Source organism: Enhydra lutris, unplaced genomic scaffold (assembly GCF_002288905.1).
Source record: "Enhydra lutris kenyoni isolate GAN:26980312 unplaced genomic scaffold, ASM228890v2 scaffoldscaffold59, whole genome shotgun sequence".
Taxonomy (NCBI): Eukaryota; Metazoa; Chordata; class Mammalia; order Carnivora; family Mustelidae; genus Enhydra; species Enhydra lutris.
The window spans coordinates 208,177-223,223 of NW_019154143.1; the positions used below are offsets into that span (position 1 = coordinate 208,177).

At 53.1% G+C, this 15,047-nt stretch overlaps 1 protein-coding gene and 2 non-coding genes across 6 annotated transcripts; all 3 read left to right on the top strand.

Annotated features, from left to right (window-relative positions):
• Positions 1-278: 278 nt before the first annotated feature.
• Positions 279-8,782, top strand: LOC111158464 (transmembrane protein 214). 4 transcript variants are annotated; one of them, XM_022520490.1, is made up of 17 exons: positions 279-427; positions 1,517-1,716; positions 2,460-2,610; positions 2,908-3,042; positions 3,298-3,380; positions 3,837-3,942; positions 4,055-4,136; positions 4,433-4,534; positions 4,913-5,054; positions 5,442-5,533; positions 5,804-5,852; positions 6,047-6,160; positions 6,311-6,428; positions 6,955-7,051; positions 7,243-7,411; positions 7,550-7,695; positions 7,877-8,782. In XM_022520490.1, exons 1-17 carry the CDS (start codon positions 283-285, stop codon positions 8,001-8,003), a joined length of 2,058 nt encoding a protein of 685 aa, XP_022376198.1. In that variant the 5' UTR covers positions 279-282; the 3' UTR covers positions 8,004-8,782. The 4 variants fall into 4 exon arrangements, with proteins under 4 accessions (XP_022376198.1, XP_022376201.1, XP_022376199.1 ...); XM_022520493.1 differs by having other exon boundaries at positions 7,619-7,695; XM_022520491.1 differs by having other exon boundaries at positions 7,243-7,410; positions 7,543-7,695.
• Positions 8,783-14,422: 5,640 nt separating this feature from the next.
• On the top strand, positions 14,423-14,512 carry TRNAY-GUA. The gene is given in 2 exon segments: positions 14,423-14,459; positions 14,477-14,512. It is a non-coding gene; the product is annotated as a tRNA-Tyr (tRNA).
• A 334-nt stretch (positions 14,513-14,846) lies between these two features.
• TRNAA-AGC lies at positions 14,847-14,919 on the top strand. Its single transcript has one exon. It is a non-coding gene; the product is annotated as a tRNA-Ala (tRNA).
• The last annotated feature ends 128 nt before the right edge of the window (positions 14,920-15,047 follow it).

The window sequence follows — 15,047 nt, forward strand, 5'->3', positions numbered from 1 at the left end:
AGTGGCCTTCACACAGTAGGTGCTCAAGAAAGAGTTTCTGAATGCAATAGACTATCATCTCAACATCTTTGCCTGGATCCCTTTTGCTAGGAAGGAGACCCGAGTCCCTGCCCAATCCCTCGCTAGGGATAACCTGCCGAAAACGCAAGACTACAAGTCCCAGATTGCCTTGCGGTCGGCGCCGCGCGCCGCGAGGGCCTACGAGGAGACGTGGCAGAGCGCGGCGCCTCCGCGCCGGACGGGAAAGCCCAGGGAGGTGGCAGTGGCGGGAGGGTCGGAGCCATGGCAGCCAAGGCGGCTGGTGGGGGGCGCTGGGAGGTGGTGAAGAAGGGGCGGCGGCCCGGGGCCGGCGGCAGTGGTAGAAGCTGCGGAGGGGACCGCCGGGCTCTCGGGGAGGCGAACGGTGTGTGGAAATACGACCTGACCCGTGAGTACCCACCCGGCCGACCGCCCGCCCGCGCCGCCACTCGGCCCCGGGCCTGTCCCTTCGGCGAGGTAGCGAGCGGCCACCCGAGCCCCTGGGCTCTCCTACCAATCGGGACTCCCCCGGTCAGCTACCGCGCGTTGCCTGTTGAGCCTCACAGGAGGTAGACAGCGCTGAGAGGGAGCTGTCTTCGCCTCGCAGATGAGTAAACTGAGGCCCAGTGGAGTTAGATGCCGTCCCCGGGATCACATGTCAGAGGGGACCAGGACTGCGGTCTGCACACACACTCTACCAGCTGCTCCCGGCCCTAGCCTTGGCTCCCTGGGCAGGCGGCTGAGAGCTGGGGACAGGCATCTTCGTTGTACACGGTGCCGTGCCGCCTCCTTGAGTAACCAGCAGTGTCGCGGGGTGGAGGCTGACCGTCGGGCGGCCTCATTCGGGACAGCCACCGAGCATTGTCCGTGTTGCCTGTTTCCCCAAGTCTCCTGGAGGAGTGGCGCAAGCTTGCCACTTGTTGCTTAGACAGTTGTCACATTGGAACCCAGATGGAAAAGCTGACCTCCCGGACTGGTAGCCACTAACGGAGGAAGCCAGCCGTCTGTATCCAACTCCTCCATAGTTCCCACGTACTCTGGTTTATCTAATAAAGAAATGCCTCACGTCTGTGAAAGAGCCTGTAAACTCAAGAGCTGCCATGACTCAAAGAAGCTCCTCAGCCTGCTCCTTAAGCATGACAGCAAGAAGGGGTTTTGATGGGTGTTTGGGTGACTGTCATTAAGCATCTGCCTTCAGCTCAGGTCATGATTCCAGAGTCCTGAGATCAAGCCCCACTGGGCTCCCTGCTCAGCGGGAAGCCTGCTTCTCCCTCTCCCACTCCCCCTGCTTGTGTCCTCTCTCTCTCTCTCTCTCTCTCTCTCTCTGTCTGTCTCTGTCAAATAAGTAAAATCTGTAAAAAAAAAAAAAAAAAAAAAAAGTTGGGGGGGGGGTTGAGGCAGGTTCCTCGCGGAAAAGGAATTGGGTGACAATGTGCGGGAAGGAACTGCTGTTCCTGTGAGGCCCTCATGACCTTTTGTCTGCCTGTCATTACCCCAGCTCCAATCCAGACGACAAGCACCCTTTACGAGCGGGGCTTTGAGAGAATCCTGAAACGGCAGAATAAGGAGCAAGTTCCACCCCCTGCTGTGGAGCCTAAGAAACCAGGGAACAAGAAGCAGACTAAGAAGGTGGCAACCCTCACCAACCAAAACCAGAAGCAGAGTCGCTTCCGCAGCCTGGAAGAGGCACTGAAAGCTGTGAGTGTACCTAGACTTGAAGTGGGGCGACGACAGGGACATGAGGTATAGAAAAGATGAAAGGACCAGGATGGGGAGGAAGGCTGCTGAGGGACCTGTGGAATTTGGGAAGCTATTGATTGGGAGGAGGCGTTCAGGAATGGGCAGAAACCCCAAGGGATAGAATGTTTGCATTTAAGATAGATAAGGAAATAAGTTTATAGGGAAACCTAGGTTAGTGCCAGGAGAGCCTTGAAGACTCAGGGATACCAGGGAGGGGGTCAAGAAACAGCTGTGGTTCCTTGCCCAGTGGAAGCAGCGATCTTTCGTTTTCCATCTGGTCCCCTCGAACATGTGAAGGGCTTAAGAGAATTGGGCCTTGAGATCAGTAATTCCAGCTGTGCTATGTTTTCTCAGTATCTGCATGCAGCGATACTGTGGCATTCCATATACTTAACATTTAAAAGTAGAAATCCCGGGGCACCTGGGTGGCTCAGTCAGTTGAGTGTCTGCCTTCAGCTCAGGCCATGATCTCAGAGTCCTGGGATCGAGCCCCACAGCGGGGCTCCCTGCTCAGCAGAGAGTCTGCTTCCTCTGCACTTACTCAGCTCATGCGCAAGCGCTCTCTCTCTCTCTCAAATAAATAAAAGTAGAAATCCCTTGTTCTTCTACCTTCACCTAATTCAACCATTTTCCCACCTCTGCCCTGTTTCCCTCTACTCTCTCATAACTTACCACGGGGGGGCGGCCTGTATCCCTGGCAGCTGGACATAGCAGCTCTGCAGAAGGAACTGGACAAGAGCCAGAGCGTGTTCTGTGGGAACCCATCCGTGTGGTTGAAGGACCTGGCCAGCTATCTCAACTACAAGCTCCAAGCACCTCTAAGTGAACCCACACTAAGCCAGCATACTCACGGTTAGTTCTTCCAACTCCCTAAAATGAGACAAGTTCAAGAAAATCCTGAAAGGGCTGTGTGTAAGCCCATTAATCAGTAACAGAGCCCAGCGCCCCCCACTTGGTCCTCATTTATGTGCATGATTTAAGCTCTTCGCAGGTCATCGTGGCTATAAAAGTGGGCCTCATGGGAATAGGGAGGATGCCAGCCTAGTGCAGGGACCTCTGCGCGCACTCACTGTTCTCGGAGTGCAGCAGAACCCTCAGCGGGCCGAGGCTTCTGGTCCTAGCACTCATGTGGAGGCCTTTCGGCCCCAGATTACCCCTACAGCCTGGTAAGCCGCGAGCTGCGTGGAGTCATCCGAGGACTACTGGCCAAGGCAGCAGGGTCTCTGGAGCTCTTTTTTGACCACTGTCTGTTCACAATGCTGCAGGAGCTGGATAAGACACCAGGTGAGAGGGGAGCCCCCTTGAGGGATAGCCCTGTCCCATATGAGGAACCTACAACTCCCTTTTTCCTACTTCCAGATTGGCTGGGTGGTTCTATTTCCAGCAAAGAAATGTGCTAATCTCAATACTCTTTTGGAAAGAGAGAAAGAAATTAGGAGTTGCTGGTTCTGGGTCCTGGGCTCACAGCTGCTCGAAGGGAGATCTTGGGTTTGAGATACCGAGTAATGTACGTAGGTCTGAGAACAGCTGTCTCTCCAGGGGAGTCACTACATGGTTACCGCATATGTATCCAGGCCGTTCTGCAAGACAGGCCCAAGATTGCCACCATGAACCTGGGCAAGGTGAGCTCAGGGCAGGGGGTGGGGAGGGTGGGGACGCCAAAGGGGCTAGGACTGGGGAGGTTGGGCGAATCTACACTGTTGGGCTAACTAAGGGATCGTGGAAGATGCTGTGAGACTGGTAATGGTGGCTAACTCTGCTAGTACGTAGTCTGGGGCAGCTTTATATTCATATGACATAGGTACCACTGTTGCTCCTATCTTATAGATGAGAAAATTGACCCACAGTGGGGTTCCGTGACTTCCTTAGTTAGCGAACTAGTAAGTGGCAAGTATGAGTAAAGGCCACAGCCTGGTGCCAGAATGCACGCTTGGAATTGCCACCCTGTACTACTCTAGCGGGGCGATGCCCTGTGGCCTGTCTCTTCTCTCCCTTTCGACATCTCTTCCTGCCTGGCTTTGGGGGTGCTCCTGTTGCTTTGCCCTATTGCAGCCTGCCTTTCCCACTGGTCTCCTCAGTTCCTGGAACTGCTAAGGTCTCACCAGAGCCGACCTGCGAAGTGTCTGACCATCATGTGGGCCATGGGTCAGGCAGGTTTTACCAACCTCCCGGAAGGACTGAAAGGTAACAAAGAAGTGGGGAAGAAAGGGGGATGGTCTTGGAGGCAGGAAGGTCCTCTTTAACCTCCCCAATGGGCCCAGGCATGAGGCTTCCTCCCTGACCTTTGTCTCCTCAGTGTGGCTAGGGATCATGCTGCCTGTGCTGGGCATCAAGTCTCTGTCTCCCTTCGCCATCGCATACCTGGATCGGCTGCTCCTGTGAGTAATTGGCAGGTTGGGGAGAAGGGGGTTGACGTCCGCCAGGAAGGCCCATGGTGTCCAGAGTAACCATTGGAGCAAAATGGGGTGCTGCGATCCTGGTGTCCATAGATGTGAGGAAGCCAAGACCAGCGCCTCCCAATCAGAACATGATGTTGTGGAAGGAAAGGGAGGAAACCACTAAGGGATAGGGGGTAGGGCTGATTTCATGCCCATTTTCCTAGATGTTGGTCTCCGCTGGGATCACAGCCTGCCTGGTAGTCTCCAGCAAGTCTGTTTCTTCATTTCCCCGATAGGATGCACCCCAACCTCACCAAGGGCTTCGGCATGATTGGCCCCAAGGACTTCTTCCCACTTCTGGACTTTGCCTACATGCCCAACAACTCCCTGACGCCCAGGTAGGACTGCCCTGGGGCATACCTGCTGTGAGGGCTCCAGCAGCAGGTCGGGAGCAGGCAGGATATTTCCTGTCCCTTCTTCTCCAACTACCCCAAATTGGAGATTCTCAACCTGCAAGTTCGAGGGATCGGTGAACCCCCTAAAATTATAAGGACCCTCAAGTGTGATTGACATATGGGCATTTTCCTGGGGAGAAGATCCATGACTTCCAACAGATGTTCCAAGGAGTCGCTGAGTCTAAAAAGACTCTGAGCCATTATAAGGCCCTTAGCGACTCCCCTCCCACAGGCAGGGCAGAGATTCGGGCAGGCAGCGGGACACATCACGTAGCTCCATTTAGAGCCTGTGCCTGGCTCTCCTCCCCACCCCCACCCCAGCCTGCAGGAGCAGCTCTGTCAGCTCTACCCCCGACTGAAGGTGCTGGCATTTGGGGCGAAGCCGGAATCCACCCTGCATACGTACTTCCCCTCCTTCCTGTCCAGAGCCACCCCTAGCTGCCCTCCTGAGATGAAGAAAGAGGTGAGGAAATGACAGGAGGCCGCTGCAGAGGTCCGTACGGGCTGACAGGGGCCTTGCCTTCGCAGAACCTCTTTCCTGGGCCTCCCCTTAGTTCACTCCCGACAGCCACCCGCCCCTCTCCCTCGTGCGCCACCCTCACAAGGACCGAACTGAAAAGGACTCAACGTTCAGGTGTGGCTGGTCTGTGATGTCCTGCCTCTTGTTCAGTGGGTGACCTTCGAGCTCAGGCTCCAGCTTGGGAGCTGCAGCCTCCCCCTTGCAGCCTCTCAGAGATTTCTGGGGTCTTGGCAGGATTTCCCCATCCTTTAGGATGGGCATGTTGCATGGGTGGTGCTCTCCTCCTCCAGCAGCCCCGGGCCCCAGCAGTCTCTCCTGTCCCCTGTGCAGCTCCTGAGCAGCCTGACCGAGTGCCTGACGGTGGACCCCCTCAGCGCCAGTGTCTGGAGGCAGCTGTACCCCAAGCACTTGTCACAGTCCAGGCAGGTGGGGTTGGGGGGCTGCCCACCTCTGATCCATAGAGAAGCCTTAATCCATGCTTCCCAGCCTGTCCCTGGCCTAGAACCACAAGGGGAACATTGGTCGCTGTCCCTCGGGTTTGTGCCTCTCAAATTGGGAACATGGCTGGGGTGGCCTCTAGGAAGCTGCTCACTGTGGGAGGGAAGTGAAGGAGCCAGGGCCTGTTGGGGGACCGGAGGATGGGAGGGGTCGAGTGGGCCCCCTGACTGGAAGGGGTTGTGCTTTCCCTGTAGCCTGCTGTTGGAGCACCTGCTCAGGTCGTGGGAGCGGATTCCCAAAAAGGTGAGGAGCTGGGAGGACATGGTAGGCTGAGCCTCTTCTGGGTTCTGGGTTCGTACCCCTCGACCACTGCCCTCCCTTTGCTGAGAAGACACTGTATTTGTGCATTTGGCATGGACAGAGGTCCAGGGTGGACGCTCAGAGTCCCCTTACAGACCAAATGTTACCCTCTCAACACAGACTTTCTTATCCTACAGACGCAGAGGTCTTTGCAGGAAACCATTCAGTTCTTCAAGCTTACGAACCAGGAGCTGCTAAGGAAGGGCGGTGGCAACAGTCAGGAGGCCGCCACCTGTGACGCGGCCTGCAAGGTGCTGGCCCCAGCCCTCCCCGGCCTCACACAGGCCCATGCCTCTGTCTCAGCGCCCCCCACCCGCCCTGGGAGCCCGCCCTGCCTCCAGGATCATGTGAGGGCCAGATCCCCGCCCTCTGACCTCTGCTCCCCACCCCCACTCTCGTAGGGCCTCTTGCAGCAGGCACGGGGCTACCGGCTGCCTTGGACACGGCTCCTCCTGTTGGTGCTGATCTTTGTCATAGGTTTCCTGTGCCATGACTTCCGGTCACACAACTCTTTCCAGGGTAAGCAAGAATCGGCAGGCAAGGGAGAGAGCATGAGGGTGAGGCCCAGAGCCAGGCAAGGCACCCACTGGCCCTAGCACGTAGCTTTGCCCTGATAGTACAGAAGACAGGCTTTTCTGTCCACACCTTCAGCTTGTGCTGTTGCTTTGCTGGGTAGAAATGTCTGTGTCTTCATGTTCTCATTTGAGTAAGTGCTGTCTCCGTTTTAACCCCTGAGGAAATTGAGGGTCAGATTTAGCAGTTAGCTTAGGATCACGGCTGGCAAGTAGATGGGCAGACCCTCCGACCCAAGGCCTCCTGCCACTCCCTGGCTGCCTCCCTCCTGTTCACCAGGCCCAGGAGGAGAAATGGGCTCAGCGCCCCAGACCTGCCTCCCTCCCAAGCAGCCCCGAGCCAGCTCTGCAGCCCTGGGAGCACTTGAGTTCTGCTCCTTCTCTCACTGGGCCTGCCCTGGGGCCTTGCAGGGTCTGTCTCCCCACGCCCTGCCCCCCTCACTCCCAGCTCACCAGAAGCCCCCTTTACTCAGCCTCCCTTTCTGGTCGGTTGCTTCGATCATCTGGCTTCTTGCCTGCTGGCCAGCAAGTGTGTGCCAGGGTCTACTCCTACAGCCTGCGGGGCTACAGGTGAGCTCCTGGGGAGGGGAGAAGGGTGGGAGGGACAGGGCCTGGTGTTTAGGGTGGTGACGACATCAGTGGGAAATAATTACGGTTTTCCCTTCCCAAGGCCTCCCTCCCCCCCTGCAGCTCTTCTTGGAGAGCCGAGTCATCTGAGCAAACTCAGCCTTGCTTTCTCCCCAACCCCCCATCTTCTACAGCTGGCTAGAGGAGACATTGCCGGCTTGGGGCTCCTACCTTCTGACCGTGGTGAGGCCCGGTTTGCAGCTGGCCTGGACCCACACCAATGCCACAGTCAGCTTTCTTTCTGCCCATTGTGCCTCCTACCTTGCCTGGTTTGGTGACAGCCTCACCAGCCTCTCCCAGAGGGTAAGCCAGAGACAGGGAGGTCAGGGAAATGTTGGTCTTCCCAGGAGCTGGAAGGTGCATCCCCACATGGAGTGGGTCCTCAGGGCCAGGATGCATTCTCCCAGCGCTCTGACCCCTCCACTGTGCTCCCAACTACAGATCCAGCTCCCCGATCCCCTTATCCAGCTGCTCCAGTCTCTGAGGGAGCTGCTCCTGCTTCTTTACCAGAATGTGCTGCTGCCATGGTGGCTCATACTGTTGGAGGCCCTGGCCCGGGCCCAGGAGCACTGCCATGAGGCGTGCAGGTGAGACCATCATCTAGAGCCCCACGCCCTCTCCCCAGGGATGAGGCTTTCTGCTCTGTCTCTCACCTTACCCTGCCCTGCCCCTTGCACATCCCTTGGCCACTCTGGGACAGAGGTGCAACCCTGTGATTCGACACAGCCCTGCTTCCCCACACCCACACATATTCTGCTTTCCTCCCAGAGGTGAAGTGACCTGGAATTGCGTGAAGACACAGCTCAGTGAGGCTGCCCTCTGGGTCTGGCTCCGCCTACAGGACATCACCATGGCTTTCTTGGACTGGGCACTTGCCATGATCTCCCAGCAATAGGCCCTGCCTCCTTGGCCCCCAGCACTGTCTGGGACAGGCCGTTTGAGACTGCTGGCAGGGAGAGGAGAGGGTGGCAGTTCTGCATAGGAGTCTTTTTCACTTGGTGCCTGAGTTCTGTCTCCTAGGGAGTGGCTGGTGGCCTCTGCACCGGTTCCTCTGTCTTCAGTGGGGACTGAGCCCAGAGATCCCCCAGACTCTTCTCCCCGATCCCACTGAACACTTGTCTGGCCCTCTTGCATGTAGCTCCCGGCCTCCATCCTTGGGCTCCTAACCTCTGTCGCCCCCTCTCTTCTCCTGCTCTCCACTTCCTTCCATCATATTCCCAAAGCCCCAGACAGCTCATCTCCAGAACGGTGGGATTCCACTGAGTGACAGCTGCGTTCTTCTGATGAAGGATTCCTGCTCCCAGACTTTAGCCACAGTGGGACAAGGAAAGAGGCCTCTGGAAGAATGTTGCACCACAGTGGGCAACAGTAGCTTCACCTCGGCCCACAGCTCGGTCATGCCTGTCACTGGATATGAGGGCTGGGCGGAAAGGCCTCTCACTGCCCCCTCCGTCGTGGTCCTACTTCTTTTCTCTCCACTCCCCTTCAGGGTTAGGGGACTCTGCCTCAGGGTTCAGCTGTTCCCCGTTGCCCACCCCTACCATCTGTCTGGAGAGCAAAGCCCAAGTAGTTGTGTGCCTCGGGCCCAGTGAACCTTCCAGCAGCCTGTTGAGACAGGGTTCAGCATACGGCTCCTCAGTATGCTCCTAGGTGGAATAAAGGACACAGATTTGATTTCTAGCTTTCCTTTCTGCATCCTCATATAGGAATTCCCATAGTTGTGAACAGGAAAACAACCTGCCGGCCCCGCGCACGTCTCCTGTGGCCACCCGCCTCCTGGGGCCACCCGCCTCCTGGGGCTTGTCACCAGTGGCTGCAGTCAACCTTCTGACGGGGAAAGCGCTCACCCAGCGTTCTAAACTTTGGCCTTTTGAGGATTCCAGACACTCCTTTTGCTCCTCTGATCATCTTGTCTCACTTGTCACTGTGATTGGTGTCCCAAGATTTGCCTTGATAGCTTGAGTGTTTTAAGCTGGGAAAAGCAGGGGGAATCTCCCGGGGAATTCTTGGTCTATGATCGGTGGCGTCCTCTTCCTTACCAGGACCTTAACTTACTGGTTTTTATAAGGCAATGAGTGAAGGATTTAGGACTCCAAGAGACACGTGAATCAAGGGTCTCTCACCAAAATCCCTTTTTGTGTTTGACTTGAGACTCAAGTCAGCTAAAGAGTCTGTCCGCTCTCACCTCAAGTTTCCTTCCTTGAATGTTTCAGATCTAAACAGTACTAGAGCACATTGCCCACTCCAGCTCCCACGGGCTGGTTCCTGCGTCCACCAGGAGACTGTGAGGACAGCGCAGTGATGGCCAGCTCCCGCTTTCCCGTTCACTTGTCACTGAAACCCCGCCTTGACTCCCGAAAGGCAAGATGATAAAGTAGTAAGCGTAGAAAAGTCCTGACACAAAGTGAGTAGAGTCTCACATCTGTGTTCCCTTTCCTTGTTAGGACAGAACGATGTTACTTCTTGAGAGTTAAGCAGCCCACAATGGGCAAGAGCGCTGCTCCTCTAGTGGCAGATAACCATGACCGCTTTTCCCAGAAGAAAAAGAAAAATCCCACCTAGCAACTGAGGTCTAGGACTGCTAGGCAGGACTGTCCAAGGGTCCCAAGACCTCACTTCCTCCCTGATCAAGCAAACTGAGTCAGTTCTTAAGAACAGTGTGAATCCTTGTAGCTGGCCTGTATTCAAGGCAAACTGAAGAAGGGGCTGGTGTGAACCTGGGTTGACAACAGCACAGGACGGGTAAAATGATGACCCTGTCCTCATGACATTGAATCACCAAGGCCGCCGGACTGCTACGATCCAGCAGTTCCAAGAACATTGCCTACAGTGTGCACTGGCTTCTGGTGTGCGTGCTGGGTTGACTTGGGTGGGTTCATTCAGTTTCTGACCCAGAATCCTGGGATGCTACTGTTAATCAACATAGGTTAGCCTGGGTCTCCACAGCCTCTTGTGGGGACACCAACACCTTAGTTGACTTTATTTGATAAACACAGTTGTTGGACCTGATACTGGAATTGTCCAGAATTCTTACCTGGGTCAGAGAAGTAGTTCCAGCCTTGCACCTGCTGCCCATTATAGCTAAACCAGACCCCCAGACGTTTCACATTTTGCAGACCCATCAAAGCACAGGAATCTAAGTAAAGCCAGTGTGGACTAGGAGAGTAGACCCGTGCCTACAGGTGGGCTCTCACACCATGACGGTTGGTGTTCTTGGAGGAACAGAAGCAACCTGACACCTTGGAGGGTCACATCTCGACACTATAACTTTACTTTTCACACAGCTGGAGTTCCACAGATAACATGCCAGGAAAAGGGGCAGTTTGAATATGGTTATCTCTTACCAACTTGCGTTATGACCAACTCTTGTGTGGGCCTCCAAATTATAGCACATGACTCATTTGAAAGACTTCTTTCCAAAAGTCTTAAAGCATGTTTCTGGGTTTGAACCGAGTCTACAGCTCCAGCCTGATGGGTGGTCTGCTCACTAGGAACAGGTAGCGTGGCTAGACTCCGCTGCAGCATTGCCTGTCCATTCTCAAATGCCATCACCCTTGCGGTGGAGGGTTTCCCACGGAGAAAGGGAATGCCTGCCCTGCCCTATTCCAGAAGGACCCAGTTGACAATTACACAGAAATTTCAATGGTAGTCTGGCCTCTGAGCATTTTAGTCCTCTCTCCTAAAGGGCATTGTGTTTAAGTGAACACTTAGACTGATCTGTCCTTTTCTACATACTCTTCTCCCTAAAGGGCTTGAGGGGATGAAGGCTCCCTTTTCCCTATGTGGTATTCCATTTTTCTAGGCAGTCTCAGTGCCCCAAACTTGAAGTATAAGAAGGAATCTGGGGACAGCATCGGGGGAGCTCCCACCATTCAGGTTATGATTGAATACTGGTTGAATATTCAATAATTTTCCTATTAATAAAAACATTGAGGGGCGCCTGGGTGGCTCAGTGGGTTAAGCCGCTGCCTTCGGCTCGGGTCATGATCTCAGAGTCCTGGGATCGAGCCCCGCATCGGGCTCTCTGCTCAGCGGGGAGCCTGCTTCCCCTTCTCTCTCCCTCTGCCTGCCTCTCTGCCTGCTTGTGATCTCTGTCTGTCAAATAAATAAATAAAATCTTTAAAAAACAAAAAACAAAAAAAAAAACATTGAATTCAGACACATTGTTGGATGTGCCTTGGTATATATATTTTTTTTATTATGTTAGCACACCGGTTATAATTTTAATAGACTTATTTAGAAGTTTAGGTTCACATCAAAATTAAGCAACAAGTACAGACAGCTTGCCCCCTACACTACGTAGCCTGCCACTGTCAACATCAGTGAACCTACAATGACAGAGTGCTAGACCCCAAGTCTGTAGTGTACATGAAACATACTTTGTATGATTTTTAGTCTTTTTAAGTTTATTGAGATTTATTTTGTAGCCCAACATGTGGGCCATCCGGGAGAATGGTCCATGTGTGCAGGAAAAGAATGTGTGTTCTGCTATTGTTGGGTGGAAGATTCCATACATGTCTGTTAGGTCTAGTTGGTGTGTTGATCAAGGCCTCTGTTTCCTTACTGAGCTTATCACATATACATTCTTAATGTTAAAGAATTCTAACAAATCAGGAAAAGCCTAAACACAACAATAAAAATATGGGTAGAAGACAATTCATTTAAGAATGCAAATCAACAATAGACTGAAAGTCCATTTCATTGGCAAAGTGCAAATTTCAAGTAAGTTACCACTTAATTTTGCCAGAGATTTTTTTTAAGTTGTTACTGCTGTTGCTGGTTGTTGTTTTTTTTTTAAGATTTTATTTATTTATTAGAGATCACAAGTAGGCAGAGAGGCAGGCAGAGTGGCGGCAGGGAGGGGGGCGGAAAGCAGTCTCCCTGCTGAGCATAGAGCCTGATGCGGGGCTCAATCCCAGGATCCTGAGATCATGACCTGAGCTGAAGGCAGAGGCTTTAACCCGCTGAGCCATCCAGGTGCCCCTTGCCAGAGATTTTTAAGTAATAATATACTCAGTGAATGCTGTACTACAAATCACTGTAATGTTTCTGGGAAATGATTTGGTAATATTTATCAAAAGGTTTAAAAGTTTCATACTATTTTACCAAGTAATTCCACTTTACCAAGTAATTCCAAACTCCTGAAAATATATTCTAGAGACTAGAGAAATGTGGACAAAGATTTATGTACAAGAACATTTATTGTAGTAGTAGTAGTAGTAGTAGTAGTAGTAGTAGTAGCGTTTAAAATTTGGATGTAAATGTAAAATTTGGATGTAAACTGGGGCAATACCAAAATGAGAAATGACTATTTAAATGATGATTTCAAAGAATTTTTAATGACATAGGAAACTCTTATAATTGAGCTCAATTTGGTGAAATATTGGCTATAATAAAAAACAGAAGAATGTCAGCAAGGATATGGAGACACTGGAACCCTCCTACATTGCTGGTGGGGATGGAAAATGATTCAGCCATTGTGCAAAACAGTCTGGCAGTTCCTCAGAGCTAAACATATAATTACCATAAAATCCAACAACTCCACTCCCGGGTGTACACCCAAGATAAATACATATATCCACACAGAAACTCCTACACAAATGTTTATAGCACTTTTATTCATGAAAGCCAAAATGTGGAAATAGCCCAAATGCCCATGGAGAAACAAAATGGTATATTGATACAATGGAATATTATTCAGCCATTAAAAGGGAGGAAGTGCTGAACATGACACAATGTGGATGAGTTTCAAAAACACTATGGCAAGTGAAAGAAACCAGATACAAAGGGTCAGATATTTTATTATTTCTTTTATATGGAATCTCCAGAATAGGCAAATCGATAGAGCAAAAGCAGATTAGTGGTTGCCTGGGTATGGGGGAAGCAGTGGTGGGGAATGAATGCTTAAAGGGTACAGGGTGTTGTTCTAGAGTGATTAAAAAAATTGAGGGAACTAGAGAGAAGTGATCATTTGCACCATACTGTAAATGCACTAAGTGCCACTGAATTGTTCATACTTAAAAATGGCCAATTGTACGTTATGTGAATCTCTCCTTAAAAACAGAAAACTCAACATAATTGAATATTTTCTGTGTCCCAGCATCCCCTCCCCTCAAGAAAGATAGCCAGCACGCTAAACACCCAGCCAAGAAAACTGCCCAAGTTAATGCTCTCGAACACAATGGTAGCATTTGCAGCAACAGAATGAAGTTACACCAAGAAATTGGTGGGAAGACGTCAACCTCTTGCACTGGGGGGGCGGGGGGGGGGGTGCTCCAGGGTGAAAGCCGTGCTGTGCTCAGTGACATCAGAGACGTCGGATTTAAAGATCAGCCTGAGAGCACCCAGAAAGTGTCCGAGCTGCGAATGGGCTCGAAACCATCCCCCGACCTGGATTGGCGCCTGACCACTGTGACTCCAGGTGGCACATGCCGCAGAGCGGGGGGAATGGGCCAGGTGTCCCCGCACACCCGCTCCGCCAGACCACGAAGCAAGGCTTCATGGGGGCCTCGGGTATTAGGTTTGTCTCAAAGCCCCAGGAACTTCTGGTGGGCAGAGGTGTGGGGGCTGGGATTCCGGGCCCCTGGAAAGAGGCGCGAAGGTGTGACGGGGTAGGGGCAGGGGCGGCGGGGTGGGCTCGGTCTCGCTCAGGGCCAGGCTTCGGTTGCGAACCGCCGGGTTTGTGCGCTGCCCGCCGGTGCGCCGCCTGCGCGCAGCCGGCAGCTCGGTGGTTCGGCGGTCTCAGGCTCCAGCCAGAACGAGCAGTTCCTCACAAAACGGTGGTTAACTGACCGAATGAATGGCCTTCACGTCGGGAGAGCAGTAGGATTTTATTGGAGCCCCCGAGACACCGAAGGGAAAATTAGGGCAAATAACGAAAGTAAACCCCCGGCTTTGCAAACCGGGTCTGCGCCTTGCAGCTGCGGAGCACGCGGCGTCCCCGTCGCAGGGGAAAATGCTGCCCAGCGGCCGGAGGTTGCCGGCAGGATCTCAAAGTGTCCGCAATCCTAGAAAGGCCACGGGGGTGGGGGTGGGGGAGGGGGAGGGCGGGTGAGGAGGTGCGGGGCTTTTTGTTCGTTTTGTAAAAAGCAGGGAAATGGAAGGGAAGCGGATTGCCCATTTCCTACGTCCAGAGCTGGGAAGCGGGTCCTTTGCTCGCACTTCTCTTTCCAACTTCCTTTGTTCTGTGCGACGTGGAGGAGCTCGGCGGGGCGGGGTGGGGGGTAGCTTTCCGCAGAGTCCCTCAGATCTTGTCAGAGTAGGCGGCTTTGGTAAGCCTTAGAGAGGAACTGGCAGGGGTCGAAAGCAGCGGAGCCTTCGATAGCTCAGTTGGTAGAGCGGAGGACTGTAGTGGTGTGAGTTGCGGCAATCCTTAGGTCGCTGGTTCGATTCCGGCTCGAAGGACTTCGTACAACCTTTTTAGCTTCCCTTTAATTCAATTATCCCATAGGGAGAAAGTTTGACTCGGAGGCCCGCTGTGCATTTGCAGGAGCACGGCAGCTGTTCGCCAAAACACGTGTGCGGTACATAGTCAGTATCCGACCCAGCTCTTGTGGGTTAGTTGCGGAATTTGCATTACTGTTGCTAACGTGTGATTATTATACTCCTGCTGTAAGAAATCTTGCCCATGACACCACCGTACTCTGCTATATAAGCGTCTTCAACTACGGACAGTCCCCGGGTCAGCGACCGGCCGAGAACATCCTGTAAGGCAAAGGGAAGAGAACCGGCAGCAGGCGGGGGATTAGCTCAAATGGTAGAGCGCTCGCTTAGCATGCGAGAGGTAGCGGGATCGATGCCCGCATCCTCCACTCAGGTTTTTGCCCCGCGCATCAGAGGATCCCTTAATAGCGGGAGATCCTCTGACCCAGGAAGGTGTTTTGAAAAAGAGAGGAGCCCGGTGAGCACCGACTAGCTTCGCACATTGTCCTTTTATTTT